The sequence below is a fragment of the Schistocerca gregaria genome, chromosome 1, assembly GCF_023897955.1.
Source record: "Schistocerca gregaria isolate iqSchGreg1 chromosome 1, iqSchGreg1.2, whole genome shotgun sequence".
Taxonomy (NCBI): Eukaryota; Metazoa; Arthropoda; class Insecta; order Orthoptera; family Acrididae; genus Schistocerca; species Schistocerca gregaria.
In genome coordinates, this window is record NC_064920.1 from 495,233,686 (window position 1) to 495,261,547 (window position 27,862).

The 27,862-nt window shown below is 42.4% G+C and overlaps 1 protein-coding gene across 1 annotated transcript in view; it reads left to right on the top strand.

Moving 5' to 3' along the window:
* Positions 1-27,862, top strand: part of LOC126353908 (uncharacterized) — a 560,381-nt gene that overhangs the window by 435,984 nt on the left and 96,535 nt on the right. The window contains exon 5 of the mRNA XM_050003141.1: positions 18,666-18,800. Within this exon, the coding sequence (XP_049859098.1) occupies positions 18,666-18,800 (135 nt within the window). The remainder of the gene's footprint in view (positions 1-18,665; positions 18,801-27,862) is intronic.

Genomic DNA, 27,862 nt, shown 5'->3' on the forward strand with positions numbered 1-27,862 from the left:
TAGAGATTATAAGCAAAAAGGTCATTTTGTAAATATCCCGTCGGTAACGATAACACTAGAGACCAAATTTGGATCTGATGAAGATGGGGATAGAAATTTTCAAATGTACCTATTCAGCTTTAAGTGCTTTACTGCTTTATTGAAGCCACATACGACCTAAATCACGATAACTGTACGTTAAGGAACTGCTCGTTAATATCAAGCCTTATTCCTAGAATTGACCTCAAAATTTTAGTCAAGATTCTTCATTACAAGATCATTTGCAACACAGAACAAATAAAAAGTAATAATGCACATTAATATACAGGCCTAACAGACACATTTCATGAACTAATTTTTAAAGAAATATAAGTGGATGTTATGTCCGATGGAACGTGGGCGAGAAATAAAGGAAAACGAGGAAATAATCCCAAACTCGTGAACAAGATGAAATTTTAAAAACATTCTGTTAATGGAGCATGAACGTAAGTCGGTACAAAATGTTAAAATTCAGTAAAACAGTCTCGATCGCAACGAAGGCTGTGTCTTTAATCTCGTATTATGAGCGAGCAGTTAACGCTTAGAAACTTCTAATTGATGTTAAACCTTACACGCAGAGTCTGCCTCTAAATTTTATTCGAGGAGAGAAACTAACTTTTCTCTTAAAATTACGGTAGGTGAAGTTTAAATCTTTCGGTGAGATGTTACAATTATCGCGAAAATTCCAAACTTTACTTAATGCGTCACTGTTTGAAGAACGATATTTGAGGTTCTTTCTTGGTATTAAAGAAAGGCTTGCTTAGCACAGAAAAAAATTTCTCTACATAGATTTTGGTTAAGCTATAGCAAGGTAGATGAGCTCGGAGCAAATAACTGAAAAATTTTTGAAAACATGTATCGTGGAGAATACCATCGGTCTTGACAAAATATTTTAAAATTGAATTAAAACAGTCTTGACCGCAATAAAATATTTATTGGCACACGGTAGCCGACTTCGGTCAAAATGTGACCATCAGACCATATTACGCAACAAGGACAACTGGCGGAGGTGGACAGGTATTGTGGAGCCACCAATGCCGACTCCTCAGCAGTTGGCTCTGAAGATGTCACATTTTTACCGAAACTGGTGACCATGGCCAATAAAGATTTTATTGCCGTCAGGAATGTTGCTTCTTTTCAATCTTAAAACAACACATAGCTTATTATTTTGCATATTAAGTAGCAACGTTTCTTAACATAATAAGTACTCAACATGGGTTTATAAAAATTATGTTCAAGTGGTGGTCTTCCTGTTTCCGGAAACCACATATCCTCTCTATAAAAGCAGAATCACAGTTCTTTTATAACAAATTCAATCTATGCTATCACTATCAAAACAAAATAAAAATAAAACCTTGATGGAGTGACCCATTAGGCGTTTTCTTATTTTCCTGTTGATAAATATTTCCGTAGCCTCCAAGAATGATACAGGTACAGGGCAATGCCCTTTAAAATTAAGGTACTCTTAAAAGAAAATCCAGCACAACTTATATTTCAAGCAGAATCAAACTGCATCTGAAAAAGAAATATCACTTACATAACTCGAGCGATTCACAAAGGTTGTTTATTTGTTTGGGAGATAACATCTGAAACACACGTAGAACCTTATAACTCCCACAACTACTAAGTTTCCATTTACGTCGAACAGAAACTAACTTCATAGAATGTACAAATTAAAATTATAATCTTCACTAGAAAAACACCAATGTTATTGACGCCCAGGGGATAATTCAAATAACACCAGTAATAAACGCCTGATAAGAATGTAATAATGGTGGAAGAAACACGCATGCAAAGGAGAAACATTTTTGATGTTAACCAAGTGCTCAAAACACAGGAGGATCAATTAAAGAATACAACTGAATCTTTAAAAAGAAATAGCTGTTCAGTTTTAATTATCCATAAGAACTATGGAAGAGAAATTCCTGGCAAATTAAAACTGTGTGCCGGACCGAGACTCGAACTCAGAACCTTTGCCTTTCGCGGGCAAGTGCACTGAGCTACCCAAGCACGACTCACACTCCGTCCTCACAGCTTTCCTTCTGCCAGTACCTCGTCTCAAGAACTATGGAAAGTTAAAGACGTAGCAGCTCAATGGTTTGAATGTAAAATCCAGGTCGCAAACAGCTGTAGGAGAAAATTTATCTTTTTCTTTCAGTAACTAACAAACAAAGAAAGAAGAGAAAGGATACATCCATGAATCATGCATAGTAAAGGGAAATATTTAAGGAAATTTGGGAATTTTTGTAAGGAATCCATAAATTCGTTTAGTAAATGTGCAGTTGGGTTTGCAGGTTATTAAGCCTCTATTCGCTTATGGTTGATGTCTTAGTGCTAAAGTGGTTCGAGGAACATCAAACTTACGTTGATGTCTTGACCACCAATTATGCATATTGTGCACACGATGGAGCACACCCAGGGGGATTCGACCGCCAGCTCCGAGCTCACTCACCAACGGCCTGTAATTTATGGGAACTGCACGACCTAGGTGTAGACTTCCGGTACCACGTGCTCCAGAAACCAACGAAGGACTTGTTGAGTCCAAGTCACGTTGATTCGCTACTGTACTGCTTTCAAGGTTGTACCAACGCACTATTAAGAAGATGGCCATATAGTTTTGGGTCCTTGGTGTAGCCACGTTATGTCCGGAATAGATCAAGAAAAATTCGATAAATAACTTCACTCAACTAGTAGCCAGGAAATGAGAAATATCTGAGAGCCGTTTATTAGTTTAGTCTGCCTTGGATGGAAGAGCTGCGGCTCGGTGTGAAGACCAGATCCATTAATAAGAAGTTACCGAGGGCAAAGCGATGATAAGTAATATTGTCGAGTATAAAGTCGAATATACAGTTGTTTCCTTCGATGTGTTGACGATAAGTTCGTCATTTAGACCCAAGGACGTGAGGAAGATGACGAGTTCTAGGAATACCTCAACGGAATTTACAATAACATCCAGTTTACCATGGAAGTAGAAAAAGACGATGCACTGCCCTTCTTCGATGTACACGTACATCGCAAAAAATAGACGCTTTGACCACTGCGTCAATAGAAAATCCACCCACATTGATCTGTTCTTGCAAATTATCAGCCATCATTACTGGGCACGGAAGAATGATATCAGACGATGGTAACGTGGCCCATGAGCTGAGCCACCTACACCAGGTCTTCAGGAACGAAGGCTGTAATGTTCATTAAATAAATTTACAATGTCCTCGAGTACGAACTCTTCTCTGCTCATTGATTTACCCCTGCTCTATTAGTCATTTAGTCTCAACATCAAACACATACATTCTCAAATTCTCAATTAGCAAGGAAATCATATGTGTAATCTGTTTTTCTCACTACCTAAGCTCTGTGAATTCATGTATTATTTTCTTTAATATGAAAACAAATATAGGTACATAACCAGTGCCGAGAGCGTTAATAAATGTGCAGAAAAAACATAGATCTAACAATCAAAACAGTTCAATTGATACATACAAATGCAAAAAAGATATTAAATGATGATATTAAAGAAAGGTATGCTATCGCTCCCTCCATAAGGGTCTCCGGGATGACAAATTTTTACAGGTGAAAATGCCACATGAATTTAAATCATGGCACTCATGCACACTGTCACAGGTGGCTCCCGTCTTGGGAGTATGTGGGTGGAAACCACACGGGCCCTTAGCTAAGCCTGGCATTACTTCCACTTACTTGTGTCAGGCGTCTCCTGTTTCCTTTACTATCCGGCCTCCCTTGGCCAACTATTGGTTTCTTCGACCCCAAGGGTATTAGGTTTCCGAGGCCCAAGGGTGTCTTTCACTTTCTTCTCTAGTATCTAATATCTACCATTCGACACAACGGCGAAGTGAGCGGGAGAAGAATCATATATCCCACGTTCTCAACGATCGTGGAGACGAAAGAGGTCATGCCAGACAAACTGGCGGTAAAGGTGCCACTCAGTCATCATTGAGCCCGCGGCAGTTCGTTGCAGTTCTGGTACCTGAAGTCACATGTCGCATACGTATGTGCCGTGATGATTTGTTCCAGAATCATAGTGTATGGGTCACTTCCTCACAAGCAGTAATCCACCTTAAATAAATTGACGTAAATTGCAATTTCTCGTGTCATTTTCTCTAAAGACCAACGGCGATGGGATAAGGACGATGGTAGCAGGCTCCGAGTGAGTCTGGAAGCTACTAGTCTCGACCTGCACATTGGCGGCAGGTGTGTGATGGTCGCCTTCCTGAGAACCGGTGTAACTACTCAGGAATCCTGTCCTACATCTGCGACTGGGCAGGCCTATTTAGGATGACAGGTGCCCACCCTGAATGGGGAAGGCCCTAAAAAATGTGGGCTAAACATCGGAAGTCACACTTGAACCGGGCAGGGAATCCGCACCCAGTATGTCACTCCTTATACTGCGGACGTAAACAAAAGAAGAATGAAATTATAATGACAATACGGACATGGAATGTCAGGACCGTCCTGAACGTGAACAATTACAGATCAGAGAGAAGAACCGCTCTTATCACCCAACAACTAGCCCAGCTGGATATAGACATAGCTGCCTTGAGCGAGACAAGGCTCTCTGGTGAGGGACACATTAGCGAGGTACGTACAGGGTACACCATTATTTGGAAGGGAAAGGATGCAGGAGAGCCACGCATCCATGGTGCAGGATTTGCCGTAAAAACTAAAATAGTGAAACAGTGACACCTGTCTCAATTAATTACAGAATGATGACTCTTAGAGTACCCATTGGTTCAGACAGTTCATCACCTTCGTCTCCGCATATGCTCCTACTTTAGACAATGATGAAGACACAAAGAATCAGTTCTACCACCAATTGAACAGTACTCTCTCTAAGATACCCATTAAAGGTAAATTAATTTTACTTGGTGATTTCGATGCCTGAGTGGGAAGGGGTAACCGTTTTTGGAGAGACGTCATGGGTAAACAAGGGGTCGGAATTTGCAATGCAAATGGGTTGTTACTTCTTGGTCTATGTGCTGAGCACGAGCTTTTCATCTCCAATACCCAATTCCGCTTGCCTAATCGCTATAAGACCACATGGATGCACCCACGCTCCAAACATTGGCATCTTATAGACTACGTTATTACTCGATAGCGTGACAAGAAAGACATTCGCATCACAAAAACATCTCTAAACATCGATGAGTGCAGGACTAACCATAGACTTTCAGTCAGGGGTTTGAGAGCACCAAAGTATCGCAAGCCACGATCACACTTTTCAAACCCACCACGCATAAAATTCAACATAAGCAACCTGAACAACCAAACCGTTCGCTCACACTTCCAAGACATACTGTCTGAACAACTTGACAAAGCTCCAGCAACAACAGATGATATCGAACAAGAATGTACCACAATAAAGAACATCATCAAAGAAACTGCTGAGAATGTTGTTGGTTTTAGTGCACGGAAAAGAAGTGACTGGTTTGAGGACAACCATGGAGAAATTCAGCCTATCATCAATGTAAAGCGGGATGCTTACCTATCCCTTGCTCAAGATCCGTCCTGCGCAGAAAAGAAAGGACACTTTCAAGAACTTAAGCAGAAATGTCAAAGTGAAATACGAGCAATGAAGAACAAATGGTGGCAACAGAAAGCCACAGAACTCCAAAATATTTGCGATGCAAGGAACCTGCATAGCTTCTTCGCTGGTATTAAAGAGCTCTAGGGACCTATCCACTCCTCATCAGTAACACTGAAAGCTGCTGACAACTCCACCATTTTTACTGAATGTCAGTACATCAAGCATGGTAATATATAGTAATATCACCATTTACAACACTTCCATTAATACCGCTGGACTTAACCCAAATGTAAATTCCATCATCTGAAACAAGACGTATTCTTCCTCTTGTCCTTATGCACATAGGTGCAGTAGTCTCAATGTAGTTGGTACTCTCCATAGTATCAACAATTTCACGAACGTTCCAGGTCCTGTATGCAATAACATCACGAGGATGGAAAGACTCCAAACCAGGCATGTTAGCAGATGTAGAGCGAACTATTGCACATGTAAACCATCCTCCTCCACTCTTCTCAGACACTCCAGTAAGAGTGAGGTACAAAGTGCAACCGACGAAAGTAACAGGTCCTTTCAAAACTTCGTCGGAAAGAGCACTTCAGCTCACTGTTAAACCGCCCTTCTACTGCCGCTGGAGATTTTCTCAACAATGTCCCACAGCACCCTTCACAACCCTGGATGGCTGATCGTCCAACTTTTGAGGAATTTTGAAAGGCACTCGAGTGTGAAACCTGGGAAGGCTCCTGGACCTGACAGCATCCCGATGGAGCTTATTGAGGGTGGCGGCTTGCCTCTAAAAACTAGACTCTTCTCACTCATTCTATTAATGTGGGAAACCCGCAAGGTACCAGCTCACTTGAAGAACTCCACAATTGTCACTATCTTCAAGAAGGGTGACAGAAGCGTCCATGGTAACTACCGGGGAATATCACTACTCTCTTTCACTGGCAAAAGTTTTGCAAGAATCCTTTTAAATCGCCTCCAGACGCTTTCAGAGACTATACTACCTGAGTCTCAATACGGGATTCGACCTTCAAGAGGGACCATTGACATGATTTTCTGTGCACGTCAACTACAGGAGAAGTGCAGAGAACAGCAGAAGCCCTTACTACTTGTTTTCTAGGAGCTAGAAAAGGCCTTTGATACAGTTCCCAGAGAAGCCATGTGGATGGTCTTAAAACGCTTTAGCTGCCCTGAGCATTTTGTTGACTTGATTGAAGCTCTCCACCATGATATGACTGGACAGGTCCTCAGACAGAATGAAACAACTGGTGAATTGCCAATAACAAGTGCGCTTAAATAAGGATGCGTTGTTGCACCAACATTATTTGCATTGTATCTGGCAGCTATGCTTTACGAGACGTCCGTAAACAATGCAGGAATAGAACTAAAGTACAGGTTCGATGAAGGATTATTCAACCAGTCCAGACTCCATTCAAAAAGGTTCACCAGTACCACTTGTGTGACAGAGCTGCAGTATGTTGATGACAATGCTTCTCCAGCTCATCCACCTGCAGAGTTGCAGCTGTCAGTTGATTCCTTCAGCAGGGCGTACGAACGATTTGGCCTCTCCATCAATATTCCAAAGACAAAGGTGGTGGCGCAGCCAACTCCTGGCTCCTCCGTTTCTGATTTCAGCATATCCATTTACGATACACCCTTGGAACAAGTGGACCATTTCCTCTACCTAGGAATCATACTGTCATCTAACTGCTCATCTGGAAAAGATGTGGAGAATAGATTGTGTGCTGCCCAGGTAGCATTTGGACGTCTTACAAAGCGTGTCTTCCTGAATAAAGACCTAACACTGTAAACCAAACTGATATTGTACACAGCTGTAGTCATTTCCACCCTGCTATACGGTTGCGAAACCTGGACGTTATAGTGCTATGATCTGAAGAAACTAGAACGCTTCAACCAACAAAAGCTAAGATATATCACGAACCTGAAATGGAATGACTTCATATCCAACATGGCTGTTCTTGAGAAAGCAAAAATGTATAGCATGGAAGCTCTTATCATTGGGCATCAACTCAGATGGGTGGGACATGTCAAGCGGATGAAAAATGACAGACTTCCATGCCAAATGCTATACAGCGAAGTGAGCACAGGTAAAATGCTACGAGGTGCCCCTCTCAAACGTTATAAGGATGAGTACAAGAAAACTTGAACATTGATCCGAGTAACTGGTCCACAATAGCAGAAGATCGATGTCGCTGGCTCTCAGTTACCTGAAATGCTCTTCAAAACTTTGAGCTGGAACGTCGAAGAATGGAGAATGACAAACGCGGGAGACGTAAACTCCTCCAGGCTTAGCCACGTCCTCCACCTTCCATCAGCTGTAATGTCTGTGGCCGCCTGTTCCAAGCTAGGATTGGATTGCTAAGCCATCAACGACACTTCCACGCCTCAATCGTGACAAATTAAATCTCAGGAGATATATGATAACTCGGATACAAGTATCAGCCGACGACGACGACGACTCATGCACACGCACAAACTGTGATTGGTTGGACTGAAGAACAACAATTTGCGAGAGTGGAATGGCCTCTTACTCAGCACATGACGTGCAGAAATGGCGGCAGCCATCCCTAGCGTTTCCTCTCATCTCACAGCATCTGGTGTCCGGGCAGACACAGGCATCTTGGACAGTTTACGGACCGCAACTGGGCCTTTGGCATCATCGTGGTCAGGCAGCAGTTAACCGTCAGTTTCTGGTGTGACAGCATTGCATCTGACGTGCTACCCGCGCCTCATGTAGAAATCCATTCTGAATTAGCGGGACATGGGGCAGCGCTGCTCTTCCTGTTCGACTCTGTAACGAAACGCGTCTGTCAGCGCGGGACATCCTATTAGATCACCTGTTGCCGACGGGATACGTCCCTCTCGGCACCCCGCTGAGTCTGTTAGACTCACCGCGTGCATCGGCTGTGGTGCCACGCGACTTGCTCGTCCCTTGATTAGCGGCCTGGCGTGTCGTTGGCTGCTAGGTGGTTTCTGACGGCTGACGGCTGGTTTGATATGGCACAAAAAGAGCCAATTGTTGGTGGCATATAATTTGCAACGGAATTTTAATTCGATCTCCTACCTGCCAGTGAATGTTGGCGTGAAGATGTCACAAGTACGCAACTCATTTGACCACATTCAACAAGGACTCATGCTGAAAACTAATAGAAATGACAAACAAACAAAATAACACTGAAATAGAACAAATGGAAAATTACCCTGAGCACCACAATATCAACATAACATTACGTTAAATAGTTCATCCATGGAGGCTAGTTACCTACTGCACCTTCTCTCCTCGTTTCAGTTCTCTAGTATCATCGTTTCCTAACAGGTTAATATCGTTCATTCCGATAGTTTGTGCATTATTGTTTTGAGATGAGTCCGCAGCAGCTGTGTGTCAATTCCTGCTTGAATTTTCTCTGCGTGACCCCTGAGATGGGTTAAGTGGCCTAATTCCACATATTGGTCATACCGTCAACTATGAGCATTTTATGTCCCGCTATTCCTTTGCTGTTGGTCCCTAGAATCCTGTTGATCCTGGTTGCAGTTCTGTTGCTCTCTCCAGCTTCCGTTACGGCGGTAGTTGTAGTTGTTATGATTGTAATTTCCTCGTCTTCTTGTATTTTCTCATGATGGCTGGTTACTCCCACTGAAGTTTGAATTTTGGTTTTCCCCCATTTCGTCCATCGTCATTCCTCTCTGGCGAATCTGGCCAGTTATGGTCATTATTTCTCCCTCTTTCCCGCAAATTGTGAATTTCATTCGCGTATTCAAGTTCGCACAGTGCACTCCTGAAAGCTTCGATTTAATCACTGCATCTACCGATGAGCAATTGATGGTAACGTAGGGGTAACGTAATGTAGCAGCGCCTTATAATTTCCTTGGGTCTGTACGGTTGACCCAAGAATCTGTTCTTCTTGACCAGTGATTCGAAGAACTTGAGAGGACTGCGGTATCCTGAAGCTTCTTCTTTCTTTCCTGGCATGATCTCCTGTTTTATCCTCTGCTGTGTTTCTTACGGCCAGTATGTGCTAAAGAATGCGTGCTTAAATTACTTTTAGGAGCGACAACTCTCCGTAACACCGCGCATATTTTCTGCAATTGACCCTTTTAAGAAACCACAGATAAATTGTAGCTTATACTTCAGTAGGCAAGATTCTGGTAGCACGTGATCGTACTGCCCATCCAGGTCTTTGTATGTAATGCGTTATTTGCCTCCTTGTAGACTTGAAAATTCTGGATGGTCAAGAAAAGTTTGTGGTCTAAAGGTTTGATGTATCCGCCGTACGAATTTTCCCTGTCGTCTGCAGCACTTGATTCCATGTATCCGTGCCCAAACGATCCTCGTGCACAGTTATAGTATCCCCTCGTGTTGTCACATTCACGTAATAACGTTTCTAACCTCCATAGACGTGCACATTGGTTTTCGGGATCGGTCTGTGAGATGCTGCGTGTTCCTGCTGCTGCTGCATTTGCCATGTGAAGGGGGTGTGTCCTCATATAGCGGTTCTTCACTTCTGTGATGCTCTCGAGGGCGCTCTACCGAACGAGATTGTGTCTGCAATTGCGCTATTTTCTCATGTGCCTGCCGAACGTTCTTAGCCAATTCGTTTTGTTGTGCGGCGACTCGGATCTGCTGATTTTTAACGTCAGAGATTTGGGGCTGTTTGATTTCCGCCTGTTCGATTCGCTTCGCAGCCTCACCCATTTTTTCCTGCGTTTCTTGAACTATTTTTTCTTTGCCTTGCTTTTGGAGAGTTGCAAGTGCCTTTTTTTGTCTTACACACCTCCGTTCTTGACAGTTTAATTTATTCTTTTCCCACTGATACGTCCTTTTGTGCGAATTACGCTACCAGTCGCGCTGTTTTGGCGCCGTGCTTCACCTGGTCCGCGACCTCACGCGTTTCTATTGTCGTTTTCTTGACATTCTCAAGAACTTATGGAATCCTGCGATCTCCTTCTTGACTCCATCTATACCGTCTGTGACCGTTCTTATGACAAATTTGTGTCTGTCCCCCCCCTCTCCCTCCCGTCTCTGTATCTCTGGCTCTTGTCTCTTTACGGTCACAGGTTCGAATCCTGCCTCGGGCATGGATGTGTGTGATGTCCTTAGGTTAGTTAGGTTTAAGTAGTTCTAAGTTCTAGGGGACTGATGACCACAGCAGTTGAGTCCCATAGTGCTTAGAGCCATTTGAACCATTTTGAACTCTTGTCTCTTTATTTCTACCTCTTGCATGAGAGTCTCAAACTGAGATTCACCGATAACACCTTCCAGACTAAATAAACGATGTTCCATCACTCTGTGACGGTTCGTTAGTGATTCTGGTCTGCCAGTCTCACTGGTGGCGAGTGTCGTACCAGAAGCGCCTACATATCGTTGTGCTGCGGTCTCCCGTTCACTTATGTCACCTGGCTGATACATGTCGTCATACTCTGCAGGTTCTACGTTCGACATTTCTGCCCGATCTGCCATTGCGTTTACCTGAGAATCCCGTGTAATATCTGCCTGGTCACTGCCAATAATCTGACGTTGATCCATAGTTAAGAAAACACAAGTTACTTCCATTATTCTGTAGCAACCGTGCCTTGCTTCTTGTAAGCATGCACTCCAATTGTGACCCAAACTCATTTAAACACTACACTTTCGTAAGCCACAGAGATTCTACTCTAAATTATGTTCGCGTGAGCTGTTGATACATAGTTGCTGGCAACGAATCCAAATAAGAGCACGCTTGTCTATATTCACAAACGAAAATCTCAATAAGTCTTAACAAATCAGCACAACGCCGTCCGCCGTCATAAACAAACAAGCAAGTGACAGAGAAGTCAGAACCACAACATGAAAATGCAGTCATCGAATAATTAAATATTAGTACTATGTCTAGGCGCCAGCAACGCGAATCAACTCTGCACAATGTGCCACGTTAAACATGAGAAACAGGAACTTGACTAGGCAACACTATCTACGATCTGACGGTCATGGAAAGTGCTATCAATTCAAAATTCTGCGTAAGGGACATCAAATTGAATGACTACGCTAGGCAGCACTATCTGACACTCACGGAAGGTGCCATCAATCCGAGAATCTGCGCAAGGGACGTCAAATTGAGTGACTACTCTAATAAACGTGGTCTGACGGTCGCAGAAGGCGCCATCAAGCAGAGATCCTGGCAGGGGACGCCACAATGTAAGTTCACACTGTGGGGCTGTTATAAATAATGATTCAGAATGAATGGAAAATTTAGTTTACCTACAACATTTGTTTTCCCAGAACAAAGGCAAACATAAATTATTCTAAACAAGTTATTAATTGAATACCGTAAACAGTTGGTTTATGAGCACAATGGGCAAGGATCCTGGGTGGTAGAAGTGAGTCAAGTACTCTGGCCCTAAAAACGAGGATTCCGCAATCTGAATTGAGCAGACTTTGATTGATTACTGTGGTCTCGCTACATGGATGCAACTGAGAGCAAGTGGCGATTGAGATCTGTACGCCCTGACAAGTCAGACTGGCAGTAAGTTACCCTGTTGGCTTCGTAGAGTGATGTAAATTACAGCTGGCGAAATGGGTGCGGCGGAGGTGTGACGTGAGGCGGCACCTCTGAATCGATCGCAGCCCCGAAAGAAGTGCAAAAATCTCACGGTCTAGTGATCAGACAGATGGATCGCGATTTACTCTCTACCAGAGCCCTGAAATCACGGAAGATTTCAGTGTGTCACACACCCGTTCGCCGGTCATACCAAGGACCAATTTGGCTCACTTACACAACTGAGCGCACAAGGATACAAAACATCAAGACTGGTAAACCAAAAATGAATAAGTGTGCCCTCGGTAAACGAGTAGTCTGAGACGTTTGAAGTCACACTCTTGGTACAGTAAGCACTTCACCACAGGCTCTCCAGTCTAACTACTTGCAAGTGAAGTTAATCGCAGGACAGGTCCCGAGCAACAACCACACATGCTATATCTGCGATCAGAATTCCTCTACCAGACCAAGGCCCAGCATCCAAGTGCCTATCACCTCTTCAGAAAAAAAAATCCGTTTTCCCGCAAAGTGCACGAACGACACTGCCTTCACACTGTCTTGAGCCAATCACAGCACTCTAGAGGCGTAAACCTTCCATCCCACACAACAACACAAAATCATATCAAACAAGAGTTAAGAACGCTGCATTTCTGGATAAAAAAGAAACCGCCAATTACTGACTTTTTTTAAGTTTTTGCAGAAGGGGAAAATGATTTTCTCTTATGTCGTGTTGCTTCCCATGCCAACAAGCGAATATATACAACCTGAAAGATCGTTATGTGAATAGCCTGTACCTTGCAGCTTGTTAGTCCTACCTAGAAGTTGTGATAAAGATTCAATCTCCAAACGTTTCTCAGACGCCGGAGTTTCTTATATATCCGATGTGGCCTTTGGAAGTGGGTCACAGGCCTATTTGCAGTATCGGCGAACACAAAAACTTGTGAATTTTTATTATGCATGGTCTGCACACAATGCCTGGTTTACAACTCCACTGTGTAGATGCTTCCCTTCAGTCCGTTGCTCCAGGCCAGGCTTCAACTGACGCTAATGCAGGTATTGCGGCATTGTTCTGCTGGAGACCTGTCTCGACTAGGGGCTGCTTTGTTTGCCCTGTGCGGCTGTGGACCTGTCTGGCAAGATTTATTGGAGGATGTGCTAGCTGCCAATTTCTCCCAACTCAGAACATGCCGTTTCTTCGAGCTAAGAACCATATAAAAACCTCATGGTTTTAACGTCCTACCAGGCTCCATCAACGTCTGCTGAGGCCATTAACTTGCTAGAGTCTCGCTCAAGGTGCAACAGGTTGTAATAAAATCTTCAATAATTTTCAGTGTACGAAAAATAGGTGAGAGATTAACTTGTCTTCTCTCAATGTCATTATAAGCAATGACCACTCAAACACAGCTACACAAATAATCTATAACCACCACACAATTCTGTAGATGAATGCAAAAAGACGAATTCATAACAATACACCTCGTCGATTTCTGTCCACCAAAGCTGTTAGATTTATATAAAACGAAAATTTCATCAATATTTACTCAAAAACAACACTTAATGAATTGCAATCTATAAAATGATTTGGCAGCAACAACGTCAATGATGAGATATGAAAGTAAGTACTCGCTACACTGTTGAAAACCAATTTGATTTATGCCATAAAAATTGTATATAGTAATAGAGCTATGCAAATGCAGGTCAGCCAGAAAATGCTGCCAACACAATCTTATATTTTACCTACACGTCACCTGAATAAAGAAAGGTTATTACAAGTTTTCTGCTACGCTTCAGGCCCTAAGGAAAAGGAAATGCTGACCCTATAATGTAACAAGGAATCATCAATATTTAACTGAGGGAATTATACGGTGGGTGATCAAACTGTAGACAGTGTGCTGAAAATGTAGCAACTAATATCAAAGACGCAGACCACTCTTTGATAATCTAAGTCAATCTAAAATTTTTCCACAAGATCAGAAAAAGTAAAGGAATATATGTAGTTGAAGAAATAGAACTATTCGTGCATCGCTTGAAAAAATTCTTAAATATCCATAAGCCATTTCTAATCCAGTTAATTTAAGAGGCGATAAAAGGAAACAAACGAATATCGTTAATATGACGAGCTGCAGTAGCCTGTACTCAGCCATACGCTGCGGAACCGCCTTATGGCTATAAGTATGAAATTTTCACTTTTACCTCTTAGTCAACAAGTGTCTTGTTAAAACTGAATCACACCAGTGTTTTACCATAGCAACTGATGCACTAAATAATAACAAGAGAAGATACCACCGGGCGTTGGCTTGTGCCTGCTGCCACCTCACCCCCCCCCCCCCCCTTAACGCCTCATCCCACTCCTCATCCCTACAGCCAGTCCGGTAGGAGGACAACGCACAAAATTACACTTGCTGTATTTCTGGGTTAATTTACAGTAATTATCACGGTTCATCATTAAATACCATCTGTGCGTATACACTCTTGAAGACGAGCACAACATGCCGAACGCTTAGCGTTGTGTTAGAACACACAAAAAAAAGAATATGAAATGTGACTGGTCGCAGTATAACAAAAATAATTATTCCACATAATCAGGGTCACTTAGCCGCTACCATTATTCAGTACAGAATCGAACTCTCATACATAAAACAGCCTCAAACCTCTGAGTGCATTACTGATAATTTAATGAGTTAATTATTTGACGTTAGGCAAGTAAGTGAGAAAAGAATTCAGAAAAGGTTTCAAACTACTTTAGAAAACGCAGTTGAATCATCAGCTGTTTCATTTGACCAACATATCATCTACCAATTTCGGTCATAGACCATCATCACTGAATGTAAAGCAAAACAAATCAGTTAGAAACATCTGATCCTCCTTTTTAGCTAATACATTGTCAAGATTTTCAGAGTGAAACCAAACAGTTATCATAACCGGTTCTTGACATATCTGAAGTATATCAAAGACGGATTACGACAATCTTGACAATGCATCAGTTTAAAAGGGAAATGAGATATTTGATATTTGTAATTGATTTTCTTTGCCTCCTACCTAGTGATTGTCTATGACAAAAACCGTTACATGATATACAGGGAGAATACAACTGCTGATGCTTAAAATGCATTTTGTAAAACACATAACGGTGTTGGTACCCACTGGGTCTACACATTAAGTATCTAATTATGATTAAGGTTTCTTGGAAGCCGTTAAGTGCTGTCATTATCAAACAATAGGTTAGTATATACTGGGTAATTTGCACTACATTTTATGCAAAAGCTAGTTCTCCACGCACCTCGATGTTCAGGAACTCTATGTCGCGTAATTATAGATTTCTGCAGATACAATTATTGGTACATGTGGAAACTGCAATTTTTTTGCGAACAGAGTGAGTAGTATTGACGTAACAAATTGAAACGCCAAGCCTGATGTAGCAATTTTACAGCATGAACATAGAAATCGTAGAAGCGATACACTTTTCTCCTTTCATGATTATGTGATGGTGGGGGAAGAAGGTAGGTCAATGTCAGTGAGAAAAGGCTTTTTAAAGGTCTGATATCATGTGTAAACTTTGTGGAAATTCACTAAGTTCTCTCATTCTCAAATACTAGAAGGATACATTTTGGGTTTTTGTGCGCGGCGTGTTACACTGTCTCAAGACGTGTACACAGTTTCCGGCTGTAAGACGTTAAATCTTTGACATAAGATTACACGTCTTAATGAGTAGTTTACGACAGCAGCTGAGTATTTTTAAATTCAGTTAGTATTTTCAAACCTGAAAATAAATGTTGCTCCTGAAAGTCGCTAGGTAAGTAACTTTCAGCTGAGATCCAGGTTAGCCTTTTAGTAATATGACATTTGCACAGAAATATCGAGTCCTGTTGTGCTCAACAACTGGGATATAAGTGTTGATAAAAACCATGACATCTGTAGTTCAGGTAAGTTCCGGCTTCACTTCTCATATCAGCATGAGATGCTAACAGAACGCGTTTCCCAAAGGAGCGAATTTAATTTTATGGTCTGTAAACGATGTACTTCAATATAGCGTAACAATTGTGAGTGGTTGAGGCAACCAACACGCTGCAGTGCAGCATACTGAAGTTTCTACAGTACCTAGAGTACCTCGTGGAGGCCATCCTCGTATTTATTCTGTCACATTCTTTTTTATTAGGCCAGTGAGTAGCTTGACGGGCGACATTGTTCGAAAACAGATACCACTCACACTTGCGCAATTTTTGCAATACAATATTTCGTACAGCTGAACAAAATTATCATCTTAAATATCTCATGGGGTTCTGAACATTAACAGAAAAATATGTAACGGAATAACAGCAAGAGTGTCCGATGGTTCGTGTCCGAACAATCCGCCAGCAACCTCGCCCGTTTTTCCTTGAAACATACATAAATCACAACATAAACGGAATAAATTATTAGGAAACAAGTTGGTGGCTTGAATCAGTGATATAGAGTTAAACAGTCTTCACCGATCACAAATATTACAACTTCTAAACATTCGTCTGCTAAACTGAACTCCTAAGAACAAGAAATGATGCAAGTGGAAGAAGACAAGTCAAGTATGCACATTCATTTTTATCACTGGCCTTGCATTCACCACGTACATTTTCTGGAAGTATTGACGTTTTAAACAAAATCTCTGTTAAATGAGTTTGTATTACGTTTCATTGGAGAACTTCATTCTCTTATAAATAAAAATATATGCACATTATTGCCTGATTAATTGCACTACTGGCCATTAAAATTGCCACACCAAGCAGATGACTTGCTACAGACGCGAAATGTAACCGACAGGAAGAAGTTGCTGTGATATGCAATTGATTTACTTTTCAGAGCATTCACACAAGGTTGGCGCCGGTGGCGACACCTACAACGTGCTGACATGAGGAAAGTTTCCAACCGATTTCTCGTACACAAACAGCAGTTGAACGGCTTTGCCTGGTGAAACGTTGTTGTGATGCCTCGTGTAAGGAGGAGAAATGCGTACCATCACGTTTCCAACTTTTATAAAGGTCGGATTGTAGCCTATCGCAATTGCGGTTTATCGTATCGCGACATTTCTGCTCGCGTTGATCGAGATCCAATGACTGTTAACAGAATTTGGAATCGGTGGGTTCTGGAGGGTAATACGGAGTGCCGCGCTGGATCCCAACGGCCTCGTATCACTAGCAGTCGAGATGACAGGCTTCTTATTAGCATAGCTGTAACGGATCGTGCAGCCACGTCTCGATCCCTGAGTCAACAGGTGGGGACGTTTGCAAGGCAACAACCATTTGCCCGAACAGTTCGACGACGTTTGCAGCAGCATGGACTATCAGCTCGGAGACCCTGATTGCGGTTACCCTTGAGGCTGCATCACAGACAGGAGCGTCGTCGATAGTGTACCTCAACGACGAACCTGGGTGCACGAATGGCAAAACATCATGTTTTCGGATGAATATTTCAGCATCATTGTTTGGTGACATCGCGGTGAACACCTATTGGAAGCGTGTATTCTTCATCGCCATACTGGCGTATCACCCGGCGTCATGGTTTGGGGTGCCATTGGTTACTCGTCACGGTCACCTCTTGTACGCATTGAAGGGCACTTTGAACACTGGACGTTACATTTCAGATGTGTTATGACCCGTGCCTCTACCCTTCATTCGATCCCTGCGAAACCATACGTTTCAATACTATAATGCACGGCCGCGTGTTTGAAGTCCTGTACGGGCCTTTCTGGATACAGGAAATGTTCGACTGCTGCCCCTGCCAGCACATTCTCCAGACCTCTCACCAATTGAAAACGTCTAGTTAATGGTGGCCGAGCATCTGGCTCGTCACAATGCGCCAGTCACTATTCTTGATGAACTGTGGTATCGTGTTGAAGCTGTATGGGCAGCTGTACGTGTGGAGCTGTACCTGTACACGCCATCCAAGCTCTGTTTGACTCAATGGCGAGACGTATCAAGGCCGTTATTACGGCCAGAGGTTGTTATTCTGGGTATTGAATTCTCAGTATCTATGCACCCAAATTGCGTGAAAATGTAATCACATGTCAGTTCTAGTATAATATATTTGTTCAATGAATATCCGTTTATCATCTGGAATTCTTCTTGGCGTAGCAGTAGTGTAACTAAATAGAAATTAGAAAAAAAGAGAGAAATAAAACGTAATGCATCAACGTCTATTACACCACAAGTGGTTTCGTTCTAAATAAACATCTTCAGTGGACCGGACCGAAAGTTCACCAACAGTTTTCGTAACTAATTCCCACAAAGACGCAGACATGTGATATCGTCATCATTCGGACATTTCTAACGTTATGTAATCCCATTAGGCATTTTTGAACCATGACACGTTGCGGGAATTAGTTATGAAGACTGTTTGTGAACTTACGCTCAGGTCGCCTGAAGATGTTCCTCCTGGCGTAATGAACGAGCCATAAATACAGCTGTGGTCGTTACCGTTACGGCTTGCATAGAACATACTAATGTTGAGATCTGCATCAGACCAGTCTTTGGACTGAAAACCACAGAAACATCAGTGTTCCAGGTGCGACAGTCACTCGAGAGAGCTGATCACTGTTGCAGGATGGGCGGTGACGGCGTCGGAGCGCTCCTGGAAGTACCGGCTGGCGCTGCACCGCAGCGAGCCCTCAGACACGGGCCTCTACACCTGCTCCACGCCGCGCGGACTCACCAGCAGCGTCGCCGTCGCCGTCACAGGTCAGTGCCGCCAACGTTCCCACGTCACCAACTCACCTTTCAGTTTTACGCACTGACGGACAAGTTAATTGCTGTGCTCTAGTCGGAGCTTTCTTTTTGCGTCGAAGAATGAAGTAGTCCCGTCGTCATGTAAATATCTACAGGTATTCAGCATTCACGTCTATATCCAGAAAAACTACTCTGTAGTACATGATAGAGGGTCATTTCCGTCGTAATGTGCATTAATGTTTTTTCTTCCTTTTCCGTTCGTGCACGCTGCGCGGGAAAAAGCACCATGCAAATACCTCTGTGCAAGCTGTAATTTGTCTAATCTTGTCTTTCTGATACATAACGGGATCAAGTACACTCCTAGATATCTCACTCAACACAGGCTCTTGAAACTTATCAAATACAAATTTTCAGGCTAGTTGGCATCTATCGTTAAGAGTCTGCCAAGTCACGTGCTTTAACATTTCTGTGATGCTCATAAATTTAGACAATGAAGAACAGCGACCTGAAACATTGACCTATTGCTATATTTAAGTTAGAATGAACAGTCAAGATCGCAATAATAATTATGTATTAGTCGGTTTCGGCTTACCTAAAAGCCATCTACAGAATTTGTTGCCCCCTAGGGCTGGTGCTGGCAGCTTCTCGGTACTCAACGATCGTGTACGATCGCGGAATCATGAGGTAATCGAGTAGCCGCAAGCACCAGCCATAGGGGGCCACAAATTCTGTAGATGGCTTTTACGTAAGCCGAAACCAGTTAATACACAAATATTATAGCGATTTTGACTGTTCATTCTAACTTAAATTTCTGTGATCCTCTCACGAGAGTCCAACCTGTGATCATTAGAGCTCCTCTTCTTTGTATATGTCCCATATCCTCTTTTGGGCTTATATGACGTGAGTGTCACACACTTTAACACGGATAAACTAGACTTTTACGAGCATTTTTGTATGTTATTTCCATTCTGCCAGTAGGCCTATCTTACCAGTGAGTCGAAGTGTATGAGCAGCTTCGTTTACGACTGAGCCTTCTGTCATCTTACAAGCTGAGCTACAGGGAAATTAAACTGCCCTCCACAGCCCTCTATCTCTGCCACACAGTGTGGAAATGTTACGACGAAAAACCGAGCCAGAGACAAAACGGAGTAGTATTGAATGCTTGCTTGAGGGCGAGGGGTGAAGCAGACATTACCACTGTTAAAAGTAAGAACTTTGAATGAATCGAAAGAGCGCATACAGTTGACATTTGCGCATTTGTATAGATGTTTTCAGTGCAATAGTGTTGTAAATGTAAGCGACGCCAAGAAATCAAACAAAATGCAATTACTCTACAATGGAATGCCATTGCATATACACACAAATTGTTGCAGACAGGTGTTTCTGACTTGACTGATTTCAACTTCCCTTCAGAGCTATTGTAGTCAGAGCTTATTACACTGTTCCCCATTAAAATTGCAGCACAAAATCCGCCTGCTTAGCTCCATGGTAACGTGCTCTCCTCCCATGCAAGCGGGCCCGTGTTCGATCCCCCGCCGGTTTGGAGATTTACTCCGATCGGCGATTGGGTGCTGTGTTGTGATTATCATTTCATCCTCATCACCAGCGCGCAAGTCGGGCGGTGTGGCGTCGACTGAAATAAAACTTGCCCTTGGCCCGGATGGGGCCTCCCGGCCAATTACACCATACGCACATTTCCATTTTGCAGCACAAAGAGAAATAACAAACAACGAAACAGTGATCGTGCGCGTGAAATGTAGTAGAGAAATGGGATAAACTTTGTAGCTGATTTAGGGGTGTACAAGATGAAAAATGTAGTACATAGCACTGCCACATCTTTAAGCATCGACAGCTCGAACCTGGCTGGATATCGAGTTGAACTGAGCTCTACTCTGTTGTGCGATTCTTACATCATAGTGGTTGGCGAGTGATGGAGTCCCATTATCTTGGCAACCTGTTAGCAGATATTTTACGATGATGAGAGACACGGAGAAAGTGCTGGTCCGAACGACAGTCTATGTATCGAGGTAGGTCAGAACAGCATGGTTTTGTATCATTTAGAAAGTGCAAATAGATGCAGATAGATTATATAATGGTGCGACAGAGATTTAGGAACCAGGTTTTAAATTGTAAGACATTTCCAGGGGCAGATGTAGACTCTAACCACAATCTATTGGTTATGACCTGTAGATTAAAACTAAAGAAACTGCAAAAAGGTGGGAATTTAAGGAGATGGGACCTGGATAAACTAAAAGAACCAGAGGTTGTACAGAGTTTCAGGGAGAGCATAAGGGAGCAATTGACAGGAATGGGGGAAAGAAATACAATAGAAGAAGAATGGGTAGCTTTGAGCCATGAAGTAGTGAAGGCAGCAGAGGATCAAGTAGGTAAAAAGACGTGGGCTAGGAGAAATCCTTGGGTAACTGAAGAAATATTGAATTTAATTGATGAAAGGAGAAAATATAAAAATGCAGTAAATGAAGCAGGCAAAACGGAATACAAACGTCTCAAAAATGACATCGACAGGAAGTGCAAAATGGCTAAGCAGGGGTGGCTAGAGGACAAATGTAAGGATGTAGAGGATTATCTCACTAGTGGTGAGATAGATACTGCCTACAGGAAAATTAAAAAGACCTTTGGAGAAAAGAGGACCACTTGTATGAATATTAAGAGCTCAGATGGAAACCCAGTTCTAACCAAAGAAGGGAAAGCAGAAAGGTGGAAGGAGTACATAGAGGGTCTATACAAGGGCGATGTACTTGAGGACAATACTATGGAAATGGAACAGGATGTAGATGAAGACAAAATGGGAGATACGATACTGCGTGAAGAGTTTGACAGAGCACTTAAAGACCTGAGTCGAAACAAGGCCCCTGGAGTAGACAACATTTCATTGGAACTACTGACGGCCTTGGGAGAGACAGTCCTGACAAAACTCTACCATCTGGTAAGCAAGATGTATGAGACAGGCGAAATACCCTCAGACTTCAAGAAGAATAGAATAATTCCAATCCCAAAGAAAGCAGTTGTTGACAGATGTGAAAATTACCGAACTATCAGTTTAAAAAGTCACAGCTGAAAAATACTAACGCGAGTTCTTTACAGACGAATGAAAAAACTAGTAGAAGCCGACCTCGGGGAAAATCAGTTTGGATTCCGTAGAAATGTTGGAACACGTGAGGCAATACTGACCCTACGACTTATCTTAGAAGCTAGATTAAGGAAGGGCAAACCTACGTTTCTAGCATTTGTAGACTTAGAGAAAGCTTTTGACAATGTTGACTGGAATACTCTCTTTCAAATTCTGAAGGTGGCAGGGGTAAAATACAGGGAGCGAAAGGCTATTTACAATTTGTACAGAAACCAAATGGCAGTTATAAGAGTCGAGGGACATGAAAGGGAAGCAGTGGTTGGGAAGGGAGTGAGACAGGGCTGTAGTCTATTTCCGATGTTATTCAATCTGTATATTGAGCAAGCAGTGAAGGATACAAAAGAAAAATTCGGCGTAGGTATTAAAGTCCATGGAGAAGAAATAAAAACTTTGAGTTTCGCCGATGACATCGTAATTCTGTCAGAGACAGCAAAGGACTTGGAAGAGTAGTTGAACGGAATGGATAGTGCCTTGAAAGGAGGATATAAGATGACCATCAACAAAAGCAAAACGAGGATAATGGAATGTAGTCGAATAAAGTCGGGTGATGTTGAGGGAATTAGATTCGGAAGTGTGACACTTAAAGTAGTAAAGGAGTTTTGCTATTTGGGGAGCAAAATAACTGATGATGGTCGAAGTATAGAGAATATAAAATGTAGACTGGCAATGGCAAGGAAAGCGTTTCTGAAGAAGAGAAGTTTGTTAACATCGAGTATAGATGTAAGTGTCAGGAAGTCATTTCTGAAAGTATTTGTATGGAGTGTAGCCATGTATGGAAGTGATTATGGACGATAAATAGTTTGGACAAGAAGAGAATAGAAGCTCTCGAAATGTGGTGCTACAGAAGAATGCTGAAGATTAGATGGGTAGATCACATAACTAATGAGGAAGTATTTAATCGGTTTGGGGAGAAGAGAAGTTTGTGGCACAACTTGACCAGAAGAAGGGATCGGTTGGTAGGACATGTTCTGAGGCATCAAGGGATCACCAATTTAGTATTGGAGGGAAGCGTGGAGGGTAAAAATCGTAGAGGGAGACCAAGAGATGACTACACTAAGCAGATTCAGAAGGATGTAGGTTGCTGTAGGTACTGGGAGATGAAGAAGCTTGCACAGGATAGAGTAGCATGGAGAGCTGCATCAAACCAGTTTCAGAACTGAAGATCACGACAACAACAACATAAAATGCAATATATATTTTGTACACTAAGTATACAGATTACACAGTGGAATAAAACTAAACGAAGTATGATGCTAATTATGTGCAAAACAAATGAAACACAAAGGTAAGTCTTCTCTCGCTCACATTCATTTATGTTCCTTCTCTACTGGTAATGCTAACATTTACTACGGCATTCATGTATTGTACCAAAACGACCGAGCTGCAGTTTTGGCAGAGCGCTACTCTTTTCACGAGTGATTTCATGCTCTAATTGAACTCCATCTCTTACAAGTTCCCTCCGCAATTTTTGATGGCCCACGTCCATCAATACATTCGGCCTGTTTGGTATAGGCTTAGTTTGTTTCTTCACGTTCCCACTTCACAATAAAATTATCAACAGTCGATTTGAAAAGGTTTATAAGGGTTGAAATGTCCCTGATCGAAATGTTACTCGGGTCACATCCAATGACTATAGTCCACGTTGGAGGTCACTGAACTTTCCTAACCAACACGTTCCGTCGTTCCTTGTTTCTCTGCTGACAGCACAGTACTCCGCAACTCCTTTTGTATTGGCGGGTTCGCCTCTCACAAGAAGTCGCGGTCCGTTCACATAGGGATGTCCGGATACTTGTGTCAGGTATGGTAAAGTCTTTCAAGCGAATATTAAGCGTTTTGCAAAATTACACTTCCTTTGCGTTTATGCTATTGTTGTCCTTAGGTTCTTCAATGTACAAATGTCGATTGAGCGTAATTTTGTAGCTCTACAGTGAATTACTTGTAGGCTATAGAACAGACACAACTCCGTATTGTTAAATCACATTTATCCGGCTTTAGTTGTTCGCTCCACAGGATACACAGTCCACATCGTGTGTGACATTTGTCTGATTCGCTGCCTGTGGATTTATAGAGGACGAATCTAACAGACAAGTCACATGTTCTAACCCATTCTTCGGATTAGCCGCACTTTGAATGCACAATGTGGACAGTATGTCAAAATATTTCTCTAACATCACTAATTGTTGCTAATTTTTAAGAAACAAATGTTAACTTTGAATAGTCAACCCTTCTTTTTTTTACAGATGTTTCCTCGTAGTCGGTGTGAACCTGAATGTCACAGAAAGAAAGTTTGATGTTATGTGTAATTTTCTGAGTATTTCGGTATAATGGACCCAAGTCTCCCTTGCATCGTTGTAGAGAAATTGCATTTTGTTTGATTTCTTGGCGTCGTTTACATTTACAACTGTATTACACTGAAAACATCTATAAAAATGCCCAAATGTCAACTGTATGCGCTCTTTCTGCTCATTCAAAGTTATTACTTTTAACAGTGATAATGTCTGCTTCACTCTTCGTCCTCAAACAAGCGTTCAATACTGCTCCGTTTTGTCTCTGGCTGGTTTTCTCGTCGTAACATTTCGACATTGTGTGGCAGAGATAGAGGGCTGTGGAGGGCAGTTTAATTTCCCTGTAGCTCAGCTTAGGAGATCTTCACTGAAGCAGCTTGTCACTGTGGTTATTGACTCGTGTAGTAATTCAGATGAACACTATACAATAAAAAAAGGCCCCCCTTGTTCTGCATTATCTGTATGTGCAGTTTTGCAGCCGAGGGATGCGGTACGCACTCCCCCAGCCACAGCAATTCATTTCCATGTGAGTGAGGGGAGCGCCCTCTCAGAGTCGATCTGACGACTACATCAGCTGCTGTTAATTTCAATTTATAATTCGGCTCTCTCGCTTTGCATATATATGGCAGCACGATAATGAATTCGACCCCTGATGATGTGACGTGCGTGGGCCGTTCGCCCCTGCGTGCGTATGACGGTTACGTATCATCTCGTTCATTCCCCACGCAGCTGCCCATATCTCCTGCGGGACAACGTCGCTTCCCGAAGCCACGAGAACGCATTTTACTTGCCGATCACAGCGGGCATATTGGCACAGAAAGTGAATTCCGCAAAAGAAATCAGCTGTTCTTCCTACACGCGGGCGAGAGAATTGATTCTAGGAACTGTGCGGCTTGAGATTTGTAACATCAGTTGCCAATACCGCAACAGTTTATGTATTAGTCGTTAATCCTGTATAAATACAGTACAGCTGACTTGAAATTTCATTAAATACGTTGCGTCGTTTGATGTGGATTTGGAACACAAAAGCCGAACGCACACACTACACATAATACGAAGATGATACTGATAAATTCTGATACAAGCTCTTAGCGTAAAGCAGATAAACATGCGAAGAAATACTCGAAGGTGAGTGTTCATTAGAGACAGGAACATCGTCGGCCCCAGGGAAGTGTGGTACGATAGCGCTTTTGTATCGTTGAGTTAATGTAAGACGATACAAGATTACTTAGACCAAATTTGTATTTGTTGTGACGAATGAGAGCTTGCTCTGAATGTAGAAGAATAATTTAATGCAGATGACCAGGAAAAACCATCCCGCGTTTCTCGAACACAGTATTAGTCGCTGCTTGACACAGTAAGCTCGATTAAATATCAAGGAGTAACGCTACAAAGCGATACGAAATGAAACAAACAATTAAGGATGGTAGTAGACGAGGTCAATCCAATGGCCGACATTCTGTTACCATCCTTAAGCCCTATGATTTATTCGGGGAATTTTAAGAAAGAGGAGCTCATTTACAAAAGAGATCTTGTACAGGACTCCAGTGCGCCCTATCTATGAATACCATTCCTCTTTTGGACCTCCATCGGGTCAGTTTAAATGAGGGCATCGAAGCAATTCAGAGGCGTGCAGCTAGATTTATTACCGGTGGATTCGGTCAACGCGGAAATGTTACAGACAAGCTTTGTGAAAAATGTGAATCGCTCGAAGGAATATGAAATTCTTATCGCAAAACACTGTTGAAATAGAATGAAATTTTTATTCTACAGCGGAGAGTGCGCTGATATGAAACTTCCTGGCAGATTAAAACTGTGTGCCGGACCGAGACTCGAATTCGGGACCTTTGCCTTTCGCGGGCAAGTGCTGTTCCAACTGAACTACCCAAGCACGACTCACGTCCGCTCCTCACAGCTTCACTTCTGCCAGTACCTCGTCTCCTACCTTCCAAACTTTACAGAAGCTCTCCTCCGAACCCTGCAGAATTACCACTCCTGAAAGACAAAGGTCCCGAGTTCGAGTCTCGGTCCGGCACACAGTTTTAATCTGCCAGGAAGTCTCACTATTGAAATAATTAAGGGAACCGGTATCTGCAGCGGACTGCATAAGGATGCTACTGCCACCAACGCACATTTCGCGTTAAGTATCTCGAAGATAAGGCAAGAAAATTTAGGGCTGGTACTAACGCATATGGGCAGGCAGTTTTTCCTCGTTCCATTCGCTTGCGGAACAGGAAAGATAATGATTAGTAGCGGCACGTGGTACCATCCACCTTGCTCCATACGGTGACTTGCGGTGTGTGTATGTTGATGTAGCTGAATAACCGCGTGTAATTTCGATTTAGACTTTTATCATTGAGCGGCTGCGGCGGAACATCACATTGAGAGAAAGCATTATTTATTAGCTGCACGCAGCCGTATCTAATTCGCTGTCAATATTTCTCATTTCTTCTCGTTTAATGATGTCTACAACACAAATATCAGTTTCGACGTCTTGCAGAGGTATGTGATCTGCCGATCCGCGTTGATTTGTACTTTGATCTCGTCCGTTACGGGCATAAATTACTCGTATTCTTGTTCCAGTATGTCAAGAGTTAACTTGATGTTTAGATCTAGAGACTTGTAGTGATATTACTGTATCTCGCTTCTTGATTTTTAGATCTAGAGACTTGTAGTGATATTGCTGTATCTCGCTTCTGTGTCAGTTGTTGTGTATACGTTTTTTGGGAAAGCACCTTCAGTGGATCTAATATCAATTTAGTTTTATTTTTTAAATGGTGCTTCGGTGTTATCACATACCAACGACGGTAATGGTCTAACTGAAGTGGGAGGGTAAAAGTACATTTACCTTTTTTTTTCTTAATCGTACTGAAGGTAAGACGTGTCATGCTTAAAGTCTCGTACCGCCTTCTTCTGTGCCAAGGTGGAAGCGACCAAGTAAATTCAGCAGCAAAGACTGTAGTAGCCTTCGTCATAGTATATAGCTGAATCTGATAGCACGGAGAGTAGTACCTGGTAACGATGCGAGTTTCGAGAATAAGTTCGTTGGTTGGTTTGTGGGATTGAAGGGACCAGACTACTAGCGCCATCGGTCCCCGAGAATCAGTGATGCCTTTGTTGTGGAGGCTGTGAACGTTGCCTGCCGACGACAGTTTTTGTGTTTTCACCCTCACTGTGTATAATTAAATGACTGACCTTTCTCTACCATCCGTTTTGTAGTATTAAAGGTAAATAGCCATGCAGAGTGGCGGAAAACATCTAATGTATTTTTTGCGGCATTGTAGAACAGGCAGCTGTTTCGGATCGATACAACATCGGTGCGTGAAATTCGAGAAACTGTGAATCACGTTGTTTCTGCATCCTTACTACGGCGTCCCATCGTCTCACACCATTATGACAGGCATGCATAAATTTTGACAAAAGGCATCGGTCTTGCTAAACAAATCTTCATTTACATTCGAAAGGTAAATGGACAATACTGACACTAGACTTGATGCCACAGAGAAAGACCGTAGCTGTTCTGTTCGTTAACATTCATTAACGACACAGTTCACCGAATAAATGTTTTAGACAGATTGCACAAATTACTCTTCACCTGGTATGTATCGAAGACTGTGCAAAATTTTAATTCTCAAGTT